The sequence below is a fragment of the Zonotrichia leucophrys genome, chromosome 7 (assembly GCF_028769735.1).
Source record: "Zonotrichia leucophrys gambelii isolate GWCS_2022_RI chromosome 7, RI_Zleu_2.0, whole genome shotgun sequence".
NCBI lineage: Eukaryota > Metazoa > Chordata > Aves > Passeriformes > Passerellidae > Zonotrichia > Zonotrichia leucophrys.
In genome coordinates, this window is record NC_088177.1 from 34889041 (window position 1) to 34914034 (window position 24994).

The 24994-nt window shown below is 42.2% G+C and overlaps 1 protein-coding gene across 1 annotated transcript in view; it reads left to right on the plus strand.

Annotated features, from left to right (window-relative positions):
- Nucleotides 1–24718, plus strand: part of PDIA5 (protein disulfide isomerase family A member 5) — a 99665-nt gene extending 74947 nt beyond the window's left edge. Inside the window, exons 15-17 of the mRNA XM_064718819.1 lie at nucleotides 11951–12021; nucleotides 20847–20981; nucleotides 23483–24718. Coding sequence (XP_064574889.1) covers nucleotides 11951–12021; nucleotides 20847–20981; nucleotides 23483–23563 — 287 coding nt within the window. The 3' untranslated portion in view covers nucleotides 23564–24718. The remainder of the gene's footprint in view (nucleotides 1–11950; nucleotides 12022–20846; nucleotides 20982–23482) is intronic.
- Nucleotides 24719–24994: the final 276 nt, after the last annotated feature.

The following is a 24994-nucleotide window of genomic DNA, read 5'->3' on the forward strand; positions in this document are numbered from 1 at the left end:
GCAGACAACCCAGTGCTGCTTGTGCCAATAATGACCTGAGACCAGATCTTCATCCATATGTCCTTTGGGTAGGTCTGTACACACTGGCACATGTTAGAGCTACTTAGGGATAGGACTTGGGCAGGCTGCTGGCATCTGTGCTGCACAGCACCTGGCCCAGCTCTTCTCTGAACCCTTGTGCAGCTCTTGGGAAGATGTAATTGTCATCCCACTCACGTACCTTTAAGTTCAAAATGCCTAAAATAAAAGGAATACAATGGTACCATCTGCAGAAGGGAAGCATGAAGCCTCAGGTGTGTGTGGGGACTGCTGTGAGGGGTTGGGGGAGTATTTGAAAGCAGCAGGATTGATGCATCAGCACTTGAGAAGCTTTTGGAGAGAGTTTATAGGTCTTGTGTCTGTATTTTTTTCATAATCCAGTCCTTGGACTACTGGAATCCATCAGCTACTTCAGGTTTGCTTTTAGAACTGTTTGGCTTTGTCCAGAAATGGTGAGAGGAGGCAACTACTCCGAGTATGGTTTGGTGTGTGCATGGAGCCTGGTACATGGATGATCAGGATTTGGGGGCTGCAGGCTGTGTTGGGATGTGAGCCAAATGGGCAAGAGCAGGCAGACTGCAGTGCTGAACCAGCCAGGGTCGGGAGGGCAGTGGCTGCAGGTCTGAACCTGCACCCAGAGCTTGCTTCAACACTTGGAGCACTAAAGTGAGGTGTCCTGGGCTGACCTGTTTGCATCGCTGCCTCTTCTGGCATCAGCACCCTGACCTTTCTTTCTTCTTTCTCTTATGTCCTCCCTGTTTATAAAGCTTATCTGGATGTGTTTTATCTGCATTTTTACTTTTATGTGCTCTCTCCACTCCGTTATTCCAGATAATTGAGATTTGACTTTGACAATGCATTAAATTTTAACCTCCTACTACTGTGGCACTGAGAACTGTGCAAAATAGAAGCAGTTGGTTGTGATTAGTTGTCAGAATCACAAAGGCTAACAAAAGTTCCAGTAAATAATGTCTTTGTGGTTGGAGATGTTTTTTCTGCATTACTCAAACAAATTATGGGGAAAAAAAGAATGATTGAAGGCTAGGTAAGACTTCTCTGCAGTGCCCAGGGACACTGAGGCAAAGGGCTCAAATTGAAACACAGGAAAGTTTGCATAACCATTTAGAGGAAGTGGTGGGGTTTTTACTGTGGTTGTGGTTGAATACTTGAACAAGGTGACCCAAGAGGCTTCATCCATGGAAATATTCAGTCCCAGCTGGAGACAGTGCTGGGCAACCTGCTGAAGTTGACCGTGTTTTGAGCAAGGGAGTTAGACTAGATGATCTCCCAAAGTTCCTTCCAACACAGCAATGCTGTATTTCTAGGAATAGCTGTACTGGAGTTTGAGATACACAGTGGATTTTTATTTGGTTTGGAGTTTGGTTTTGCAGATTGTGATTTAGGTTGTTTTTCCCCCTTCTCATCCAGTTTTGATTTTCTCTAAACAGGAAAGGCTTAATAACACCCCTTGCTGATTCTTGTGCAGAAACAGAAAATGTCCACTTTCGAGTTACAAGAACATAATTTTTTGGTTGAAATTGCTGCTTCCAAAGAGACTACAAATGAATCAACTGTATCAGAAAGGAATTATATATAATAGATCAATCATTAACAGGTCCAAATGATGGGGGGAAGGGCACTCTGGTTTTAGATCAGTCACTTTAAATGGCAGGAATCAGCACTTATCAAATTCATTCAGTTTTTACCTTTAGTGTCAAAACACGAGTTAATCAGCCCTTTTAAAGAATAAAGACTTTCAGCAGCAATGGGAAGTAGTTGGGGGAAAGTGCTCCCTTTTAATGGTTCATAAGGGGAGGCAGTTGCCAATGTTATTGACTTGCCAAATGGCCTCTATTTGTGGGACTCAATAGGGTTCATAGAATGGATATTTTTAATAAATGCTTTGCTGGGAGCTGATTTCCAGTTCTGTGTTCAGCCGTGAAACTTTCACTTCAATAGAAACTAATTTCATCAGCTGGAAAAAGTTATTTTCTGGTGAAGCCTGACCCACAGAGGTACTGAGAGAACACCCAGAAGTAAACCATCCTGAGGATGGTTTTAATGAAATGATTTTGGATGGAGCAAGTGGCTGTACTGCTGCAACAGGATGTGTAGTTAGAGAGATCAGCCTCTTTGGCTCTTCACTTACACTTTTTTGTAGGGTTTTTCTTTCAGGGCTGGAAGAAGGGAATAAAGGTGCGTAATATGTGTTACATTGGATAAAGTCCCAGAAGACTTTAGGATGTTTTTGGAGCCATTAAAAGGCTGTGTGTTGATCTAAGGTTTTTGTGGGAGATAGTACCTGGGTATTGTTCTGATGTAAAACAAAGAGAGTAAAGCAGGAATATTGTCATCATTGCTGTCTAATGGGTCAACTCCTGGTGACCATTAAGAAGTGGGAAATCAGGTAGGACTTTGCTCAGCAGTAAGAAATCAGACAGGGGTCTGACTAAATGAGTTGTGCCCATCCCTGTGTGTTTCATCAAGAGCCCATAAAATGCTGAGAGCTAAGCAAGCCTGCATTCATTTTACCCACAAAGTTTGTTCAAGATTTTAATTATCCTGGTCTGCTCCTCCTCTGTGTTTTCACAACAGAAACTGCTTGGTTTCTTCTGTCCAAGTTACGCATCAGGGAATGTCCAATGACAAGAAGCACTTGGCTGAGAGTCCTTGCCAGGCTGGGTCACACTGTGGGCACAGAGGGGCTCGTGGCTTTGAGCTGTTAATGCTGACAGCCAGGAGGGCAGAGTGCTCCTCCCTCCCTGGGACCCAAGCTGTCATCAAAAACCTCTTCTGAAGGAAGCACTAGTGTTTACTTTTCATCCTTCCTAATTCTGGAGCAAGCTTGGCCAAAGCTGGTTGTTCCATATTTCAGCCTTTGCACAGGCAGTTTTGGGGAGTTAATGCTGTGTTTTGGTTAAGCTGCATTGCTGTAGGAAAACATGGCAAATTCTGTTGGCTGTGAGGCCTCAGCCTGTGGCTCCTGGGCCTGAGATGAGCAGTCTGGGTCACTGCTGGGTCACCCAGCAGACTTGGGTGACATTGTTCTGTGTGAAGTATGCACAGAGAGGGAGAGCATACACGACAATTGAGTTTATGAGTTCAGATGTGCGGAGCAAAGCAGCAGCACGGATGAATTTAGTGTCCCACGATGGCCTCAGATTGGCTCCCACCAAGAGGTTTTTCTGTCACTTGCAAGCACATCTTGTTAAGTTTTGATTAGGAGGCTGTATCAAGGAGCCTGAACAAAATGTGCATGTTTATAAATGAAGCTTAAGCTATGAAAAAATTATTAAAAACATGCTGAACAGAAAGAATCCCTTTCAAGGCAAAAAACCTTGCAGGAAGGATTTTCTGGTTGTTGACTGAGCGAGGCAATGTCTGGACCCTCTGATAATGAAGCTGTAAGTCCTGTGTGGGCTGGCACTGCAGAATTTTGATGTTAGCTCTGCCACTAACTGCTTTCCCTCCTGCATCAGTGGTGCTCTTGTTACAGGTGCATTACCGAGGTGTGCTCCTTTTGGTGTAAGTAGTGCTGATGCCACAGAGCCCCTTAACAGGCTGGGTTTGATAAAGGATGAATTCATAGAGTGGCCTCTGCAATCAGGCTGGCAGAGCTGCTCTTAGCCCCATTGTTTGTGCTGAGGAGATTAATTAGTGCCGAGAGAACGGTTTGAGCTGCACTTCCCCAGACCGTGCATAACCACACAAAGTGCTCGCAGTGGCTGTGGTGGAGTGGTGACTGTAAACTAAAAGTTGTTGGGGTGATCCAGCTCCTCTTGTTTTATAACCCTAAAATGTTACAGCTGCTTGATTTGGTGTGCAGAATATTGCCTGTATATAAACAGCTCCAGTTTGTGAGAAGGGAAGAGGAGGGAAGTGCGTGCCTTGCTCCATGGAATTCTCTCCTCACAGACACACAGCTGTGGTGGTGCAGTGTCACTGTGGGCATATTAGGAGATTATGAACATGCCCCCCATCCTTATGCACTGTCACGAAACCCATTTCCAATAAGACAAATGCTTTTTTTGGTGGTGTGTAACATTGTGACAGGAGCTCCTTTTAAGCATCAGTGCAACTGAAATTCCAGTGCTCTGCTGGCTGCTGCTAACTCAGCAGCATGTCTTCAATTAGTGGTGTCCACTGGCATGTCAAATGGCAAAATTATTTCATTTGCTGTATGACTGTGTTTGCAGTTAACCAGGGCTGATGCTGGCTTGGTTAAGTGCTGCTGCCAGCTTTGTTCAAGGTACACAGGGCAATGGCACAGTGGAAAATATAGGTCTGCTGGAACGGGCACAAAGCTATGGTTTGGGTGTAATTGTTGACCTCTATACCCTTTCTGTCCAGAGGTGACTTCCTGTATAGCTTTTCAACTCAAAGGATTGCTTGTTGCCAAATGCTGAGTGCTGGCATGTCATTTGTATTTCACTGCAGTCAGTCATATCCTTGTTTTTTGTAGTGGATGAAACAGTCCAGGAGTTTTGTGCTGAGTCTTTTTACTCTCCTCACTTCTGCAATTTGACCTGTTCTGATGACTTTGTTGCTGTTGCAGTTGTTCATATCTCATGGCTATGGTTTCCCAATAACTTGAGTTTTGTATGTTTTGTCTCATTTGTGTACCTCCAAGGTGTTACAAAATAAGAGTTCAGATAGCTTGGGAAAAACTCAACAAAATCTACCAGCAGGCTGTGAAATTTAGAGTAGTTTACCTGTTGTTAAGAGTAGTCAAACAAGGCTTGGTTCACCTGATGCTTAACTGAAAACCTCATAACATTTTTCAAATCAAAGGACATGTCACCCTCTTTCAATTACTAATGTCTTAGAGATATGATTATTCTGTGGTGTCAGGTCATGTCATCAAGTGATCTTTGGGTCCAGATAAGCAATAAAAAGCCCTCCAGTTCTCTACTGGTAAAACAAAGTGAATTAACCTTTCAGTTTCATCTCCAAATGCCTTTCTCAAATCTGCCTGTGGATTCAATAACTCCTGTAGCCACACAAATTGCATTGGTTTAAGCAGTATACCCTTTTCCAGCTCTTATCTGTGCAATTACTGTCTGTGGCCTGTCTTTCCTTGATTGACCAAGTAATATTCTGGTTTTAATTCTAGTTAATCGCTTGGAACTCTTGAAGTGGAAACAGGCTTTGCTTGGCTCTGTGGTGTGCGAGCTCCCGGGCTGGCTTTGATAGCTGTGCAGAGCTGCTGCTTGCGCTTGCTTAGAATTGCAGTCATTTAAAAGCCAGTAACAGAGGGCACTATCTACCCCTGTTATTTAAACGGTGATGATTTCAAGCAGAGATGGGGAATTGGAAAGTCATTCTGTGCTCTGCACTTTGCACGCTGAGGGCTCCATCCTGCCACGTGCTGAGCCCTCCGAGGCCCTGATGGTTTCACAGCTGAGCAAATGGAGTCAGCACCTTGCAGCCTGGCTCCCTGTCAGGCAGGATTGTGAACCCTGAGAGTCACTTAACCTCTTCCTGACTCTGTTTAACCTTGGATGTAATGACAGAGGGGGATAATCAGTCTGTCTCTCTTAGGAGCAATTTGAAGGGTAATTAATTGATATTAGTTAAAGCATTTGAGATCACCCGTTGAGAGGCACTAAAGGAAGCCGGGGGCTGAGGGGGGAGCAGAGCCCTTTCTCATGCTGAGGGTAGAGCACAGACAGCACAAATGCCACGGTCTCACAAATCACTGGGCTTTCAGATCTCCTCTAAGGAGTTGCCCAGGACTTTGTTATGAAAGTACTGACAGTTTAAGTTAGTGTATTTAATATGAAAGCAGTCTGCATTAAAATGTGTGCATGTTTAAACTCTCCCCTTAAAAAAACCCTCATGTAAAATATATGCACACCACTTTGTGACTTTATTTATCAGGATTTTATTACACGTGAAATGCTAAAAGCACGCATGGCAACAACACAGGTAGGATTATAAATCATTATGTGTTACTGATGGGCAGAAGGTATAAGATAGTGCTTTCTGAAGGCAAAATGCCCAGTCAGTGGTGCTGCAGTGTTCTGGTTGGGATGCTCAGGTTGGGGTTGGCAGGGGCTCTCGTCCTTGCCTGACCCACGGGCAGTGCTGGCTCCTGCAGCCGCGGCCGCTCGGAGCTGGAGCCACGAGCACAGCCAGCCCCCGTCACTGCTGAGCACCTCAGCTCAGCCATGCACGCCAAGGACAGCTGGCTTCTGATCAGGTACAGAGCCACTGTGTGAAACCAGCTCTTTTACAAAACCATTTCCTTTCAGACTAAAATTCACTAGTGATGGGGAATGTGAATTTCCATCTAAATTTGACTGGCTTCAGCACGCAACCAGCTCTGGAGCTTACTCAGCCTTTGGCACCCAGCTTGAATAGCTCGTTAGAATGAAATTTAGAGACTGACTTTTCTCGATTTCTATCATTTCTTAATCTTTGGGTTTAAGCTGTTGACACACGGAGCTTCCTGAGTCCCTTTGCCATGAAACACGTCTTTCAGTTCTGTTGTTTTTCTTATGGAACTTCTGAACCCCCTCCAGGTTGAACTCATAGTTGATTTGTGGGCCCAGAACTGCAAACAGCACTTCAGAGATGCCAGGCATAGAGGCCCTCTCCACATCTGCTAACTATTTTAACTTATATATTCAGTGAAGTTCATTTTGACAACTCCATCATTTTCTTTCAAAGCTGTATTGCTAGCATTGTTTGGATTTTTTTGCTTCTAATACATTTAAAGCCCCTTATATACTTAAAGCATCATTATTACCTCTGCTGACTGTAGGTACTGCTTTGATGTCCATTTGCTTGCTTTATATATTTTGTACAAATTGTTAGCTTTTGATTTATATTCATTAAAAAACAGCTTCACCTTTCTTCTATGTGCTATGCTAATACAGCTTCCTCTCTTCTAAGGAAACTGAATTAACCTTGTACTGTTCAGATGTAGAGAGGTTATATTATATCACTGGGCTTTGTAGTTTCAAATTAAACAAAGCATGAAGTAACTTAACTTAAAGAATGTTTTTTCGTATTTAAACAAGCAGAAACCTGTGGTTTTGGAAAGAGGACTTGATTCCTTTAGGCAGTTCTGAAAATTTGCCACAATTTTATTTTAAATGTAATGAGGTGACTGTTGTACAACAGGGTGCATCTGTTTCATGCACTACTCTTGAGACATCTTTAGAATTGCCATCTGGTCCTAATACCTTTGTGCACTGAAGTTTTAAGAATCTCTAAAGTTTTACTTTTGACTCACTATCATCTCTAAACAATTCATTGGTTTAAAAAAAGAAGCCTTGTTCAATGAAAAATTTTCCATTTGAAGGCGATAAGACATGTAGGTTATTCACTAGATTGTTCCAGTGCTTTAAAACCCTCTTTGCATCCCTTCTGCATCCCATGGGGTCCTGCAATTATGGAAAATGTTTTTATGGGTATTATTATGTCTGAAAAATTATCAAATTGCTACCACATCATATCAATTTTGTGTCATTCTTACTGTACCTGAAAAATGGATTTATATTATTTTTCTTAGTCTCCTTTTTCTTTAAAACCCAAAAAATCAGTTCTCAAGGTGATGTGAGCACATAGTTAAATTTTTCTATTACCCCATGTGCTTTGTTTTGCATCATGTAACAAATGTGTTGCGGCATCATTTTGGAAAACACATCCAACTCAACCCTGCAGTTCTTCTTCACAGTCCTCAAAGCAGTGTTTCCACAGGAATGAAGTTCCAGCCCCTTTCTGTGCCCAAACCAGTGCTGGCTCCTTGGGTCTTTCCTCAAAGATACCCTGAGAAGGTGCTGTACCTTGAGGCTGTTCCTGCTATCAGTGAATCCAGTCCGTGGAAAACAAGCTGGGTTATATATTTTCCATCCCTTCATTTCCCTAAAGACCCAGTAGCTTTCCTTTGAATGCCTCTCTAATTAGAGGAGATTTAATCTGACTCCCTCTCCCCTCAGTGATAATGGCTCTGAGTGAAGCCTGCTTGCTTGCTTGCTTGATTTCCCTCGTCTGCTGTTCATCAGCTACTCCTCTTGAATTTTTCCCACAGAAACCATATTTCTCATGTATTGGCTCAGTTGAGAACTACTTGGTTTTCAAGGTGAGGAATGTGATGGTGCCTGCTGTGACTGTACCACATCTCCTACCAACTTTACAACATGAATGGTGGAGAAAAACCTTGTAGAAAATACTGGGTTTGTGTACATTTTTAAATTTGTAGTACAAGGGCAAAGAGAACTTCAGAACTCCTCAGCTGCAGCTGTTTGGGACCTGTGATTTAAGCAGGCAGCCCCTGTGCCCCAGCAGGTCAGGGGGAGCAGATGCCACCAGGGACTGTATGGGGAGTCCTCCAGAGAGCCAAATTCTGAGCACAGAGCCGAGTGCCTGACTAGAGCTCTGTTAAAGCTGTATTGTTTGCTGATCGTGAACAGGGAATGGCCTCAGCACATGCTACTGCACGTGCCTGAGATGTCAAGTCCTCTTGTTTTCCTACCAGGTGATGCAACTGTGTTTCTGCAGTAGGAAATGGAGTTATCTTGAGATGTGCAGGAATGATTAGAGGTTTTCAGTGCCAGTACTGGGATCCTGTGGAAAGGTTGGATATTTCAGGAGCAGGTTTTTTTCACATTTCTCAAGTCAGGCACAGGAAATTACTGTTAAGTTCACATCTGCTCTTAACCCTGTTGAGATCAAATTTGACGCTGTTGTAAAAATGAAAAAAGAAAATTGTTAAAGCAAAGCCCTGCATCTGTGTTAGAAAGCTCTGCTCCCAGAAGTGCTGCTTTTCAATGCTGCTCAGTTAAAAAGTCTACTTCTTGTCCTTGCAGGAAGTCTGTGTGCTTACCATAAGATCCAAATTATTAAACTAAAATGAATTTTCCAACTTGTTTAGTCCATAGTGACTGAGAAAGGGCAGGACCTTTTGGTTCTTGACACCTTACCCACACCTTCGTATGCCACCAGTTTAATCTCTTTCCACTGCAGCCCATCTGAAAATTCCTTTGTAAGGAAGCTGCACACTTCCTATCCTCATGTACTGTGCTCAGTACATTTCCTTTCCTTGCACTTTCGAATCTAGAAGATAGTGTTAACACTTAAAATAAACGTGTGATAGTGGGTGTGAAGAGGGAATGGGGAGAACAAGTTTTCCGTCTGTCAAAATGAAGACATCAACCTCTGCTTTTATTTTTTTTGGCATGTGTGCTTTAAATAGAATGACTGGGTTGGGTGGCTTCCAAATGTTTGCTGCATTTGGCAATCCTTCTAAGTTGTAACAGATGAAGTTCTGCTGTTCCATATGATGTGCTCCTTCCCCCTTTCTCAGTGACTCCTTGAAACTCCTTGGGAATTCAGTGTAGCATTCACATCTGTTCCGTGGATGGATGTCCAAGGCTAACAAAATGCCTACTGGACTTGGAGGCAGCTCTGCCAAAAGCCATATGGTTGTGTTTTAGTTTTGTGAGCACAGTGCAGTAAAGAAAGGAGGTTGGGCCAAGGGAGAAGTGAAGGGAGGAGGGATGGAGCTTCAGATGGGTAAATGAAGGTAACTTCTCATGATTTGGTATTGGATTTGGTATTTTTGTGTGGAAGAATGTGCTTGTTATTTGTGTTCTCATTTTCATGCAGAATGTGGCTCATGAAGAGCTCTTACCTGCTACAACTTCTCTAGGGGCTTTGAGAGAGGCCTTACTGTCCTGAGATATCTTTCATTGAGGGTTTACAAGATGTTCTTGGGTGAAACCTAAATTTCAAGCTCAAGATCATAAGCAAAAAGGGGAACCTGAAAGGTTAAAGTTTTTAAGAGCCTTTATGTTTTAGTGTAACAGTTGGAAGTGCTTTCCAGAAAAAGTGCAGCATATAGTTAAGAACAAGTGTTCCTGTTTTAGAGGTGCCTGATTTTTATCCATTTTTTGTTTCTGAAATTCTTTTTAGATGTCGTCACCAGTTCTGATTTATTTGTGTAGAGCAGTGTTAACAAGGCAACTGAGGCAATCCCCCCACAGTACAGGAAATTAAGCAAGATTTGTTAAGATGCAGGTTTGACCTGCAGGCTCTTCAGTATCAGGCAGACAGGCCAGACAAGTGCTAAGAGAGAAAATGGGTCACCAAAGTGGGCTGATGGACGTGGGAGCAGCCTGAAACCGTAGCCTCCTCCTCCTCTTTCTTCTCTTCTTCCTCCTCCTCCTTTTCTTTCATGACCATTTTCTTCCAGGCAAATGCTGAACAACTCAACAAGGTTAATAGTTTGCAAGCTGTAGAACACTGTGCTGTCTCCCACTGAAACACAGCTGCCATCCTGCTGCATAAAGAGTTTGAAGCCATTAAATGGATTTACAGAAGTGCCTCAGTTTCCCAGGAAACATCCCCTTGACTTTCTGGTATTCTTAGCTACTGCACAGACTCTCAGTGTATTTACACAGGTGTGTCACTGCAGTGCTTTCAGAATCCTATTCTGAAGAAAGAAATGCTCTAAAATTCAAAGCAGTGCATGTAAGCAGTGAAGTTATATTTTGGTGAAGTGGAAGGGGTATTCAGCCTTTCCTTTGTGGAAAGGAGTGTGCAGTGTTTATGCACAGATACTATTTTTCTTGTGAAAGAGATAGTATTTTTCAGCTGAAATAGTGAGCATAGCTTAGGAGAGTGGCTGCAAGTCTCCTAAGAGGGCATTTGTTCACTCCTGATTTTAAAGTAACACAGACATTTGTTCATCATGTAAAATACTGGTAAACAACAGTAGCATAAGCTGTAATTGGTGCTTCTGAGCAACTCATTTGGGATTTTTCTGTTCCTACCCAGAAATAATAGCAAGATGGACTCCTTTGCCAGCATTACACAGGCTTGACTGAAGTGTGTCCGTTCCTCTCTTAATGTGCATCTAAGCAAAAAATAGTGTCTTGAATCTTTGCTTGGGATCAACCTTTGTGCTGGGTTTGAAAAAAAGTAATTTATTACACATATGCAGGTACTTTCCTTTTCAAAGGCTTACAGTATAGTAATGATGTTTTGAGAGGAGTTTGGATTATTCATAGACAATAATTTGTAGACATTGCTTCTGAATTGAGAGCACTCATATCTGAACCTTGAATCAAGATAACAGTTCTAATTTCCCTTCTGTGACTTCTGAAATGTTTGAGTCAAATCAGTGTGTATTTAAGCACGGGATTAGCTGGCCTTTTGTTCAGTGCTGCAGTGGTACAAAGAATATCATCCCATCTCCCATGCAAAGCTCTAGGGTTCCTGTGTGCAGTGTCTGTAAAACTCTTCAGGGGCTGCCCAGCTGTGGTGAACAGCAGGAAGGTCTCCAGGAAATCCAGCAGCAGTCACCCTAACCTGGGACTGGACATCTGCTCTCCATCCATGAAAGATGTCTGGCCTATTGCACTTGCTTCTCTTCCCCTCCCTTATGTTCCCAATGGCTTGGCTTTAGCACAGGCCTTTTCCAAATACTTATAAATGCTCCCAGCAATTTCCTTTCCAGCTTCCAGCCTCCTGTTCCCAGCTGTGCTGTCTTTATTCCCATGCCCAGTTGTAGCTGGTATGTGTGGCAACAGCAGCAATAACCTACCTGGCAATACCAGGAGGTACAGAGCAGGGCAAAGGTCTGTCTGTGGCTGGTGCTCTGGAAGTGCCCTTAGGGGACTGGTGATGGAGAAAAGCCCCCTGCACTGTGGCCCCTATTATGGGATGCTGAATAACTGTAAACCTACACCCAAACTCCTTGAAGTCACAGGGATCTTAAACATGTGCTTACTTTCGTGTAGCTTACACACATTTTGTCCTGCTCATTCCAGAACGGGAGAGCTCCTGTTTAGAGCGATTTTTAATTCAAATTTTTCACTGACTCAGCTTGTGTCTTGAGTTTGTCCCAGTATCTTTCCTACAACTAAAGTTTATGATGTCTTTTTCTTCCTGTGTCAAACAGGGTGTCCTCACTGTAAAAATGCCATTCCACATTTCACAACTGCTGCTGAAGTCTTTAAAGAAGATCGCAAGGTAACTTGCTGTTAATTTTTTCTGTGATATTTAAGAATATTTTCCATAATTTGTACTTTATAGACTTTGCTTATTGATAAGGTAATAGGTTTGTAGATAAAATTGCTGTTACACTAAAAGAAATGTATCTGCATCATAGGGGTTTTATCTTCTATGGTCAAATTGAGTTATACTGCCAGCCTGTTCTTTTTCCCTAATTTGCTGTCTTTTATGTTTAAGTCTTTGTATGAAACACAATTCTTTCTCATTGGGGGATTAAATAAATATAATTAATATCATCTCCATTCCCCTTCAACTTTTATCAGCTGTTGGGGTGCATGTAGAGAAATCACAAGTTGTGTGATAGTCCTGAGGCCCTCAATCACATAACTAACTAATTCTTGCTTGCATAGCACAAAATACAATATATTTCTGTAAATTGGCTGACTTGAGCCCAGGAAGCTCTTTTAGGACCCTGATGCTTCAGCCTTGAAAATGCATTCAATGGCTGAATCACACTGGATAATTTCCTTGCATCAGCTGAACCACTTTTTCACTGAGCACATGGAGATCTAGGATTAAAAAAATCAAAAAAACACTTGAGCCTCTGGATTTAACCAGATAACTAGCTAGGAACCTGTTTGATGTCTTTCAGTATTTCATTCTGATCTCTGAATTTGTTCCACCTACACAATTGCTTTGTGTTTAGGTGTGGCAAGAAAAAGATTGGGTAATTTAATATGGAAATTACCCTCTACACCTTCCTCAGGATGGGAAACCAAGAGGAAGATGCTGAGCTCTTCTCCCTGGAATCCAGTGACAGGACGTGTGGGAATAATTCAGAGCTGTGCCAGGGGAGGTTCTGACTGTATAGTAGGAGACACTTCTTCACCAAGAGGGTGAACAGTCCCTGGAAGAAGCTTCCTTAGAGAGCTGGTCAGTGCCCTGAGCCTGTCAGTGTTTAAGGACATTTGGACAACATCTCAACAACAGGCTTTAACTTTTGGTCAGCTCTGAATTGGTCAGGCAGCTGGAGTAGATAATCCTTGTAGGTCCCATCCAGCTGAAATAGTTTATCCTATTCTGTGTTCTAAATGGAGAGGTAATTTTGTAACAGTTGTACTCCATAACAGAAGAATTTTTGTAATTTTTTTCTTTTCCTGTCATCTGTTCTGTAACTCACAGAGAATGCATCAGATTGACAAGAAACAAATCATTCTTGTATCACTGACTTGCATAAATTAGTCCATCGCTTCTGCCCTCTGACACACAGAAGATTCATAGGCATGCAGCTTTTAGTTCTCCTACTGCTGTAAATTAGTTTGCTCAGATGCCTTTTGGTTACTTCTTTGTTTCCAAGATCTCTGAGAAAGTATCCTTGTTTTCCCACTTTTCTGGTAGTTCCAAACGAAGCCTCTCTTTCCGAATCTCATTAAAATTTCAGTCAGAGGAGCTGAAACAAATGTACCAAACAATGTGAAACTTGCTTATTGGAGTCCCAGGATGTATTAACAAGCAATCAGAATCGTGCCACAGTTAGCTGGCCAGAGTGGTGGTGGGAAGTACAGGCCTGGGAAGCTTTTCCTTCAGAGTGCAGGTTATGAAAGGACTCCAGGAGCAGAGCAGTAATTGACGGTTGCAACTCTTGACTTCAGTTTAAGCTGAAGTGGGGAGATATAAAATGTAATGAGTTGGAACAGGAGAGCCAGTAGGGAATATTAAGGTGGTACAGTTTTAAAGAGGTGTGTGCAGTTAGGGAGAATGGTGTTATTCCACCCCAATGACTTATGAAAGTGCCAGGGGTTGATTATGTTGGGAGCCCCTATTTAATTGTGTACAGCTATAACCTGCCAAGGTGCTTCCTGCTGCCAGTTTGTGCCATTGTGGAAAAGAAAACAAACCTGTTTTAGACTTCAGAAGGGCACAACGCTGTTCCCACAAGCAGCACAGTTTTCATATTCCCATGTTTCAAACTGGACTGAGCCTTCAAACTAATTTGTAGTTCTGTAGGGTTTCAAACCAGTAAAATCACTGCTTAAGAGAAAGGAAGTATTTATTCTTTCAAAAACAGGGCAAGATTACTAATTTTAATTTTAAGTAGTAGATTCTTTTCACTACTTCATTTCTATAGTAGTGTCCTTTCTTTTTTCCCCTGGAGAAAGTTTTTCACTTAACAGAGTATTTTTGCATATATCTTCTTCTTAAAAGAAGGGTCTTTTAATTAAACATGTAATACTGCAGAAGCCAAAGAACAATCAAAAACATTCCAGCCTTGAATTGGTTATAGATGGTATCTTAAAAGGTATCCTTTGGGAGACTTTGAGTCTTTACATTGGAATTTTGAAGATGAGCAGAGCTTGAAGCTGTTAAGTACGTGTCTCTTGGCTTTGGCGCTGAAGCCCCTCTCCCCTGGGGCTGTGTGTAATGCTCTGTACTTTTTCATCATCTGCACTGCTGGAGTTGGAGTTTAAAAATGCACTGCTTGGAACATTGGCCCCAAATGTCAGCTCTCATTGGCCACATCACTGCTGGTGGTTTTAGCCAGAGTCCCCAGCCTGCTCACTGGCCTGGGGCAATCCTGTGGCTGCTGCAAAACAGCTTGGGCTGAGACCAACAAACCAGAGCCTTCAGTCTTCCCATCTTCCTGGAGAAATTCAGTGCCAGTAGGGCCAGATCAGTGGAGAGGCTACTCCAGTGGCAGTGAGCATATTGTTTCAGTTATTTAAAAGGAAAAAAAAAGGTGGAAAAACAAAAGCCATCTGGAGCATTCTTAGCTTGGGATGCTGTGGCCTTGGCATGCAGCTGCCAGGGAAAAGCCCATGGCCAGTGCCCCACAGCTCAACTTCTGGCAGTGACCAGTGAACATCAGAAAATGCAAATGTGAGGGCTGTCACTTAGCTGAACAGATTGAAGAGCAGGAAGGTATGTTCAGTAACAGCTCCACAGTCTCTCCTGAAAATGAAATCTTTAAAAAATCTGCATTCTGCCTTTTGGCTGATCCCAAAGCTCAGCTTGAAGGAACTGATTTGTGGTGTTCCAGTTTAGATTTGCTGAAGGAAAGCTCTTGACTCTTCAAGGCCTCTCAGTAACAAATCTCTGGCAGTCCTGCAAAGGAGCTGCTTTTTGACCAATCTTCCCATTTTCACAGGAGGCTGTTCCTGTACAAATGCATTGACCCAAATCCCAGCACCACAGCTGGGTTCCAGTGAGTTCCCACGGAAACAGCTGTGGCAGCAATTGCTGGAAAGGGTGCAGCAAATGGGGTGAGCTGGGTGTTAGTGGGTCAGTCAGCACTGAAACTGGTGGGTCCCCAATGTGTATTGTGAATCACAGTTTAAAATTATTATACCAACCAAATGACTGTACAGAGTTATCCAAATGAGATAATATTTTCGTTTGGCAAGGAATTTGATCCCTGTTTGCTTAAAAAGCCTGTGCTGAATTTCTTTTTAATTAGACTCATTAAATATGGTGATGTTAGCACTGTACATCATGTTGTACTAATGGATGTCCCCTTTGCAAATAGGCCTGCTTTGAGAGCAGCTGATGAACTGCACCTCCTGTAATGATGCCATGCCACACCAGGGCAACTCATAATGAATCTCCCATTTGCAAGGCCTCTCACTTTGAGAGCAGTAGCTGAATTGCAGCAGGCTTTAGCAGACCAGTCCCTAACTGCTGTTAGGATCCAGAACAGCTGATATAAATAGAAACCTATGGAGTAATCATAGGGAAGAATGCACATCTGTCTTATTTAGAGGTACTTTCAAGATATTTGGCAACAACAGACGTTTTTACTAGCAAACAGGTGTCATCTGAAATTGATTCTACTTTTAAAATGTTTGGAAGCATTTATTTCCATGCTGCAACTTTGTTTTTACTTTTTTTAAGCTTATCAAATATCATTCCTCTCTCAAATCAATATTCAGTTAGCTATTCACTTCAATTTTCATAACAAAAGTCAATATTAGCTCTAGCAGAGATTTATTTTCTTGAATCAATAAACCAGTGTGTGGCAGTACATATTTTAACAGGAGAGCAGCTAGGATTGCAGGGGGTTATTTTTACTGGATCATCATGTGTGGACTGGGAGGCAAACTGTTAAAAAGAAAGCTTTAAGAGCAGAAAGGAAGAGTTACCTGGAAGGTCAAGGGATCCCACTTTCAATTTTCTACACATCTGTTTGAACCGCACAATGTAATTTTGTTTCTTACCTGTAAGATCCCTCTAAAGCAAAAAGTTGTTTCATAATTCTGTTGGAAGGGAACTGTGATTTCTGATGTATGATTAGATTATGCTGCCAGTACTTAATTTTCCTTCTAACACTTAGTAACAAAATAAGGCATCACCCTTCTGTTCCAGTTGGGGCACCTGGAGATCAGTGATCATATTTTTGGCATAGCTCCACTTCTTCTGAAGCGCCTAAATGAAAAGTTCTGGTTTTTGCAACAGCTCAGCTTTTGTGATCAGTCCTCTTCATCTGAAAAATATGCCATGCTCTATTTCCTCAGAGCTCTTCAGAGCTGCTCCTACACTGCTCACAGTCTGTTGCCATGCTGAGTTAAGTTTGCAGCTCTGTAGTTAAGCTCCCAGTTTTTTGGTAGAACCACAAAACATTGTAGGATTTCTTTTTCAAGTAAAGTTATTTTCCAGTCCCAGATGTTTCCAGACCCATATAAACCTATCCTGACTATGGAGAAATGCATACTTATTTGGTGGGTTACTGTTGTTGCTGTTGTCATTATTAGGCTTTACTGTACATACTCACCTGATACTATTAATTATTATAGAGTGCATACTAGTTATGAGGAACTACTTGTATAATTAAGAAAGCTGGATATACTCCAGGAAACTTCCTTTAGGGTCCACAGTCTCTCATTGATTATCTCTTCATTTGATAACATTTCTATTCCTGCTACAGCTCCTGAACAGGCTGGTGATAGACCTGAACAGCATTGGCTCTGGAGAAGGGACTTGTATATAATGATGTGTTGTCAATATCTAAGGCAGCAGAGCTTTGGGTTACAGAGAATCCATAATCCTGTGGAGTTTTGTGCATGTTGCAGATATAGCACTTACAGCTTTTTCTCCCTGAAATGTTTTTTCAGTGGATTTTCCCCTCTGGTTAGAGGAAAGCTCAAGAAATTAAATTTTAGCCCTAACAATCAAAATCTCCCTAAAATCAATCTTGCCTTCTGAAAGCTGTTACACTGGATTTTTCCATAATGGACATATATATATATATATATACACACTCATAAATGTTAGACCAGTGTTAGCAGAGTTTCTTTCTCTCACATATTTTTAGAGGGTTTTTTCCTCTTGATGAGAGGGAATTTGTGAGAAGTGATACCAAGTGTCTTGGCTTTTGGACACCTGCTATGGTTGTCTTATGCTTAATATGTCTACAGTTTCTGCTTGAATAAACTTAGTGGGTTTGCAGGTCAGAGCATACAGGTCTTGCTAATCTGTGCTCTCCAGTGCACTTCTCTGTAACTTGTTGCTGGTAGTTGAATATGAGGATCATATTCTCCAGAAGTCTTTAACCACATTTTGAGAGAGGATTTTTTCGGTTGTTATTTTTCCTGACTCAGTTTCCTTTTCCAGTGAAGCAGAAAAGCTGACTGTTGCTAAGACAGTTGAGAATGAGAGGAAACTTTCCCCACAGTGCATCACTGCTCACTTGAGCCCAGATTCTGCATCTTTTTACATGCAGCCTTTCAGTAGAGCCATGCAGGAATTCAGAGTGACAGAGCACTTCTCTATCAGCAATGGAGCTCAGTATTCACAACAAACAGAAAGAAGCAAAGGGCATCAGTGCTATTTGCTGAAATTCTGGTGAGTCTGAGAGTTCAGCTGTCTGGAGTTGATGGAATGGAGATGAGAATTGGTCCTCAGTCCAGAAGTGTGTTTTGCTACAAGTGTTTTCCAGCATCACTTTTCTCCTCTCTCAGTGCACTATATTTGATCTTCCGCTGTGAGACAGGCAAGACAATTAGGACTGTGATGCTATGATAATGAGTGCACAGAGATGGTAGCAACCTCTATATTTAGGCTGCCTTAACATTTCCACTCTAAAGTAATCACTCAAGCTCTCCTAAGTACTCTTACTCAGCCATGTTGGCAGCAGGCATTGAATGCAGCCTCAGATACAGCCTTGGGAATTAGATGTTCCTCTATGAAATTTTGCTCACGTCTCTATGAGTTACAAGGCTTTTGAAAATCGCCGTTCCTCTTCTCTCCCTGGCTGCAAAAATAACCAAACTTGTGTGTTCTGAAGAGCTGGGCTCAAAATGGTGGCTGCAGTGGTGGGGCTGTGTGGGAGCTTGCATTTGGAGCATTGCAGAGGGGACAGGCCATGGGCACATCACCCAGCTGCTATTCCAGATGTGCTGTTAGACCTGTTGGATTAGACACAGGGCTCATGTGGCTGCCGTGGGCACACAGACTGGGATCTCTGTGTGCCCAACTGAGGCACAGAGGGGCCAGCTTAGGTTTGCGTGTGCTGTGGAGGAGAGCTGTGTCTCAAGGACGCTACTGAGTGTTTCTATCAGAAGCCACCTCTTAAACATCCGTGAGTCATCTGTTCTGAAGCAACTGGTGAGGATGTTCTGAACAAGGTTAACAGTGGCTTGTAGCATTGCATTCCTGCACTGCTCCCTCTCCTCACTGGGGGCCGTTCTCACAAAAGCCAGAAGGTGAATTAAATTGGACGCTCTGCTCCAGCCGGTACCAGTTTAGATATTTCCAGAGGTACAGGTAAAGAGAGTTGCTTTTCCTTCTTCCCTCTTCCTTCCAGTGTACTAAAAACTAATTTTCTTAATCTCCAAGACACTGAGAACAGATGGGTCATCAGTCACAACAAATTGTTGAATGTCTCAAACCAGCTACTAAGATCTGGATGAGCACATGCATACTTTCCCCTTTTTCTGGCTGTAATCTCTCCCTGTGTGATATTTAGAACAGTGTGAAAAAAGATTATTTTATTTATTCTTCTAGTTTTTAGGAAATCAGGACTTCTGGTATTCTTTCTACTTCATGCTGTGTCATGAAATAAAAGTTTGTCTCCATTCTAAGCTTTTCTTTACACAGAAATAGCCAACAGAGTTCTGAATTTTGGCTGGCTGCTGAGGTCAGGAAGGCAGAAATACTTAGATGAAACTCTTCTACAGTTTATTATTCCTAATCTTTCATTTAAATTGGCCCTGAATGTGCAGGATTCTTTGTGTTTACAAAAAGAAGAAAAATAGGATCATACATGTTTTTAACAGCTTTCAAGACTCCTGGTTCTGTAATAGCCTTATTAATGTTTAAAATCAGAAACCAGATATTTAAAGTAAGAACACTGTTCACTTTATCTAGTACTTTCCACTTGAAGACAGACCAAGCGAGATCATACTGAGAATCGTCTTGTCAGGCTTTCAAAGCCTAAACAAAACAAGCAAATTAACTGAAGTTGGCTTTGCCAATCTCTTTAATTACTGCTAGGATAATGAGATCAGGTTTTCCCATTTTGACAGTGTCACCATGAAACAGGAGGACTTTGTGGAATATTAAGTGATCTTTTAATTATGGAAGAACAGTTCAACCGCAACCCTAAAGTCATGCAAGCAAAAGGTATTTTGATCAGCTGTTTGAAGGAGGCTTGTGGAATGGAAATTTCAAATTACGATGTGTCTGCTATGAAATTAGTTACTTGACAAATTGTAACCCACAAAAAAGTTGCAAGAAGTCATTCCTCTAATTTGTTTGGTTTCTTTACATAGGTTGTATTTTAACGTGCTTGCTGTGAAGGCAGAGCTTATGTGAGCACCTGCACTCAGAGCCCCAGCTGCTGCTCACAGGAACAGTCAGGGAGAAATCACAGCACAGGGCTCAGTTGCTTGGAGTAGAAGCCTATGAATTACATTTTGTTTCAGCATCAGAACTGTTAAGGGCAGTCCCTCCTCAATACTTCACAGAGTCAGTATTGAATGTTCTGAGCTCTGCTCTGGGGCTGGGAGGCTGTGTTTCCTCGCCCTGCCTGTGTGGAAGCAGGCAGGGACTGAGGGTGTTGCTCCACTGTCAATAGGCTGGAAGTGTGGCAGGCTCCCTCCTACTCAGGGTTTGTCTGTGTGACAGTAGCATCTAGAGGTTTAAAAAGGAATTAAAGCCCACTTTGCTAATGGCTGCATATGTACAATCCTGGAAGAAGACCGGAAAGGAAATACAAACCCAGGCTGAGATTGTAAGGAAGGAACCTTTTTCTCTACATGCAGTGCTTGATAGATGATGCTCTGGCTTCTCACCCATCTCCATCTGACTTTGGAAGAACTGCATGGAGTTTAGAAAAGCCATTTGGAGTAGAAATCATTAATCTGTGAATAGGCTGCATTAGTGACCAGCCATGTTTGGTAACTTTTCCAAGCATTAGCAATGCCATGGGAATGAGGATGGGTTAGATAGGTCATTACCATCACCAAAACCACTGTCACTGTTCATCACTTAAAATCCATCACTTTAAAAAAGTGGAGGAAAAATATTGCAGCATGACAGAGCTGTGACCAGTGTGCCTGCACTTGGTTTTATTAGTCCAGCCTCTGGATTTCCTGTTTGGAGTCTAGCAGAGAGCTCAGTGGGAAGGCTGCAAAGGTGATTTGTGCTCTGAGAGTTGAACCTGCCATGCACAGGCCAGGTGATGACCATCCTCTGCTGTCTCTCCACAGCTAAGCCCTTACAGAAGCCATTGCCTGTTTGGCAGAAGACTTGGGTCTCTCTCAGTGCTAAGGCTAAGCTGCAGCAGCATCACCATGAAATGGGTTCTTGCTTTGTTCTCTCCTGCCTCAGAGTGATCTCTTGTGTTTCAGATCGCCTACGCTGCAGTGGACTGTGCCAAAGGACAGAATCATGACCTGTGTAAGCAGGAGGGGGTCGATGGCTACCCCACCTTCAACTATTACAACTACGGGAAATTTGTGGAAAAATATACTGGAGATCGAGGGGTAAGTGAAAGCAAGAGTAATCACCTGGTACAGGGAGCAAAGCCCCCTCTGCCTGTCCTGCCTTGCAAATGAAAACTGCAGAGTGAATTTTTACCATGCCTCTGTTGCTGTCTTACATGGATGAATCATAGTGTACCACACCCCTGTACATCTCTGCATTAGGAACACTCTTGGTCTATTTTTAGGAGCATGAGAAAAGGAAAAAGGATTAGATTTGGTAATATGCTTTGTATATTTTATTCTTTAAGCTGAAGTCTGTGAGTGAATTTGGACTGAGTGAAAGGGAAGGGTTTATTGCATGTGCTGCTGGCAGAAGTGCCAGAAAATACAGGGTTTAACTCCTGTCAGTTCTGGATCGCATGGACACTGCAAACGTGTTACAGATCCACCAAGCTGCCAAATGGTGACAGACCATTGGTTTTATAGCCAGGACAAAGCTGTCCTTTGGAGACCAGAGGAAAGTAAATATCTCATTTGCCCCGAATCAGATTCACTCCTGGCACTCAGGATGGGAAGACAAATTGTGCCATCTCCCCCTGGGCTGAAGTTTCATTCTTTTGTCCTGCTGTGGCCAGCTAATTATATGTTATGAGTGCAAGAAATGGGGGCAGAAATGGCATAATGGCTTCAGTGGCTGTAAAGTGCCTGAAAATAAGGAATCAATTCAATTATTTGTGGGCCTCCCCGCCTAGAGGGAGGTTACTCCTCAGCAGCCATTGATTGCCTGGGGTCTGCAAGAAAAACTTGGGGTCTTTGAGCCATGCAGTGATTTTGAAAAAAGGTTCTTGCCTGAAAGTTATTGCTGCTGTTAGAGCTCAGAAAATTATATAGAAGCATGAATTAAAAAGCCAGGTTCTGAGGTTCTCTGTTAGTCAGGATCTTGGGGAAGTCTTCATGGAGCTTCGCCTCCCAGTTTTCTTCAGCATACTTGGACTCCAGTAATTACCATTTCATGGTGCTGATCCAGCCGTTGTTATGGATACTGTGTTTAGTTCCAATTCTGGATCTTTTCTTAAAAGTACTTTTTACACAAAAGTAAAGATAGGTGCAGCAGCCAACAATTGAAGTAAGATTTCAGCTGCAGTTTTTGCATTTCTAACCCGTTCTTAGAGAAATTATATATAAAAGGAGGGATCTGTGGTGGCTGATAAAAAGAATTTATATCCAATACAGGAGTGCTCTGAGGCCACAGGAGTTGGGTGATATTTATCCATATGCTGGAAAGTGGACTAACAAATCCCCTATATGCAGCCAACCCTTTCTTGGGTAAAAATTACCCAAGAGGAACATCCTGGTCTCTCTGCTGATGGCTGCTTTGTTCCCCTTCCACCTCTCTGGGGACCCTACGGTCTTCTGCCTGTGCAGCATTGAATTGGGGTTTGTTATCTCTTATCATGGTAATGCTGGAGGCAGTGCTTAGCACAGAGCCTGTCATGGGGGCTGCTGATTGCCAGATGTCTCCAGGTGACAAAGGGCTGAAGCATGTCACTTCATTTATTTTCAGTGGAAGAATAATAAATAGTTTTAGAAAAGCTTTTTGTTGTTCAGCCTTCTAAAAGCTTACCAGCCTTGTGGCTTGGGTTGGGTTTATTTTGTTTTGTTGTTCCACAACATTCTTTTAAGTCTTTAACTTCTCTTAGTTGCTCTCTACCTTTGGTATTTTCCCTCTTCATTGCCGGTTTTGAGTGCTATGTTCTGTGATTGTTTAAATGCAAAAATGGTCAGATTGAGTGGGAGCAGTGTCACTTTCCCAGAAAACTTCAGTGTTGGGGTACCAGTAGACAGTGTATTCCAACACAGGTGTTCACACCTCCACCCATCTCAGCCTTTTGAAATGCCTGAGAGCTGTGTTCACAGCTTGCCTTGGAAAAGGAAACTGGAGGCATTCAACAGCCTTAAATCATAAGTTGTTGAAATACAGAGGTTGGCATCTAGACAACCAAGTTTGAAATTTTTTATAATAATTTTAATAGTAACTTGGGGGAAAAAAAAGGGATTTCCATCATTGGAATGTTTGGAGAAGGAGAAAAATTGTGATCAAAACTATTAGAGGATGAGTGGCAAATGTGTGTATAGTCAACAAACAATCCAGTAACTGTCTTTAAAATTACTCAAATAGCATACAAAGACAGCTTGAAAATGTCTTTTGAGTATTTTCAACAAAAAGTCATCAATGGCACTTCTAATGACAGATTTTACCTTGTCCTGTGAGCTTTAGGGACATTTTTCTCTCTGTCCCATCTCTTCAAAGTTTGACATGTGGGATGTGCGTGGATATTTTCCCCTTGCAGTGGAGCAGCACAGGACCAGAGCATGGCAGGATGAGGCAGTGCAGAAGCAGTACCTGCTCCCTGGCTTCTATTCTGCCGTGGGCTACAGAAACAAAACAACTGCTCCTTAGTTTATATTCTGCTGGGATACGGAAGCTCAAAGTGTTCTTGATGCATTGTTTTGCTTTGTTGGTAAAAATATGACCCATATTTTTCTTCCTTCAAAACCAGGAGTCTGGATTCACCACTTTCATGCGAACCCTGAGAGAAAGAGATCATGAAAGAGTAGGAAAGAAGAAGGATGAATTGTAGTTTCTGCCTCAGAAGAAGCTTTCCGCTGCACTGTGAATGGTTCCAGGTCTTTTGTTGATGCACCTGAGACTTCACATATTCTCAAGACAGAGACTTTTTTTTATAAACAGCCATGGCCATTTTGTACAATTTTGAAATAAAGTGAAACCACTTGATTTTTAAAAGGAAAATAAATTAGAATGTTGCCATAATGTTTTAAAGAAAACTTAGCATTTTCTCTCATGTTGGGAGACTATGCCCACTGACACTCCTATGCAATATTTTTGTAGTCTGTAGTGTGTCTGTAGGTGATGTTGTTTGTTAGGGTGAAATTTTTGTTCCGGTATTGCAGTACATGTAAAAAACAAAGGGGAGGGGACATGGTTTGGTTTGGGTTTGTTTTGTTATGTTTTGTTTAAATCAGCGCAGGAAAATGGGATTTATAAGACACAGATTTATTCAAATGAAGTTTTTCATTCTTGTGAAATAGTTATGTGTTCTTGACTGAGATTTGGGGGGAACAATTTTAAGGTGCTCAGGGATAAATAAGGTATCTGAGTTAATGAAGACATTAACATTGACCAGTCCAGATCTGTTAATTTCATTTAAACCTCTCTGGTCTTTAAATCAGAACTGTTTACATACCTTTATAAAATGTATTGAGTGAATTAAGCCCCACATTAAAAATCAGCAGAGCATGGGTTCAATCAGACTAAACCCTCCTTCTTTGGCATCAATACTGTCAATGTATCTGTAAGTTATGGCAGGAATGACTATCTTATAGGGGTACATAGTTATTCTTATAGGGTACACAGTTTCCCTTCAAGTTATTATTGGGTCATATCAAATACGTGTTGTAAAGTGTTATGTTCAAATGTTTTGAGAAATTCATAATACTTCTGGTAATGCAGTAATTGTGTGTATTACCTGTTTACATTCCAAAAGTTATCTGCATTTGTAGGAGGGATTTTTCCTTTTTGCTCCTTAAGGAGTTGCACAAACAATCTCTCTCTGACAGTCATCACTGTAAAACCTGTATCAGCAGCAGTTGAAATGTGTTACACTTTTGATGCTTAAACAAAAAAAAGCTGATCTGGAGGTACTTCTGTCTTCGCAGGAGGGGAGAGGGAGGGGCAGGAAGTTGTGATTCACTTTGAACGAAAAATAAATTTTTAAAAGGACAAATATTTTTATCATTAATCAGCCTTGTTCAGCTTCTTCCCCACTGGGCGAGTGACCACAGCTGGTGGTGGCTTAGGAGGAGTCAGAGCACGTGGGACGAGTTCCAACAGCCCATGGCCTTGGGAGTGCTGGGCAGCACTGCAGGTGTGTGAGGGTCACACTGTGCTGTGTGAGGGTCACACTGTGTGCTGGGTGAAGGTCACACTGTGTCCTGTGTGAGGGTCACACTGTGTGCTGTGTGAAGGTCACACTGTGTCCTGTGTGAGGGTC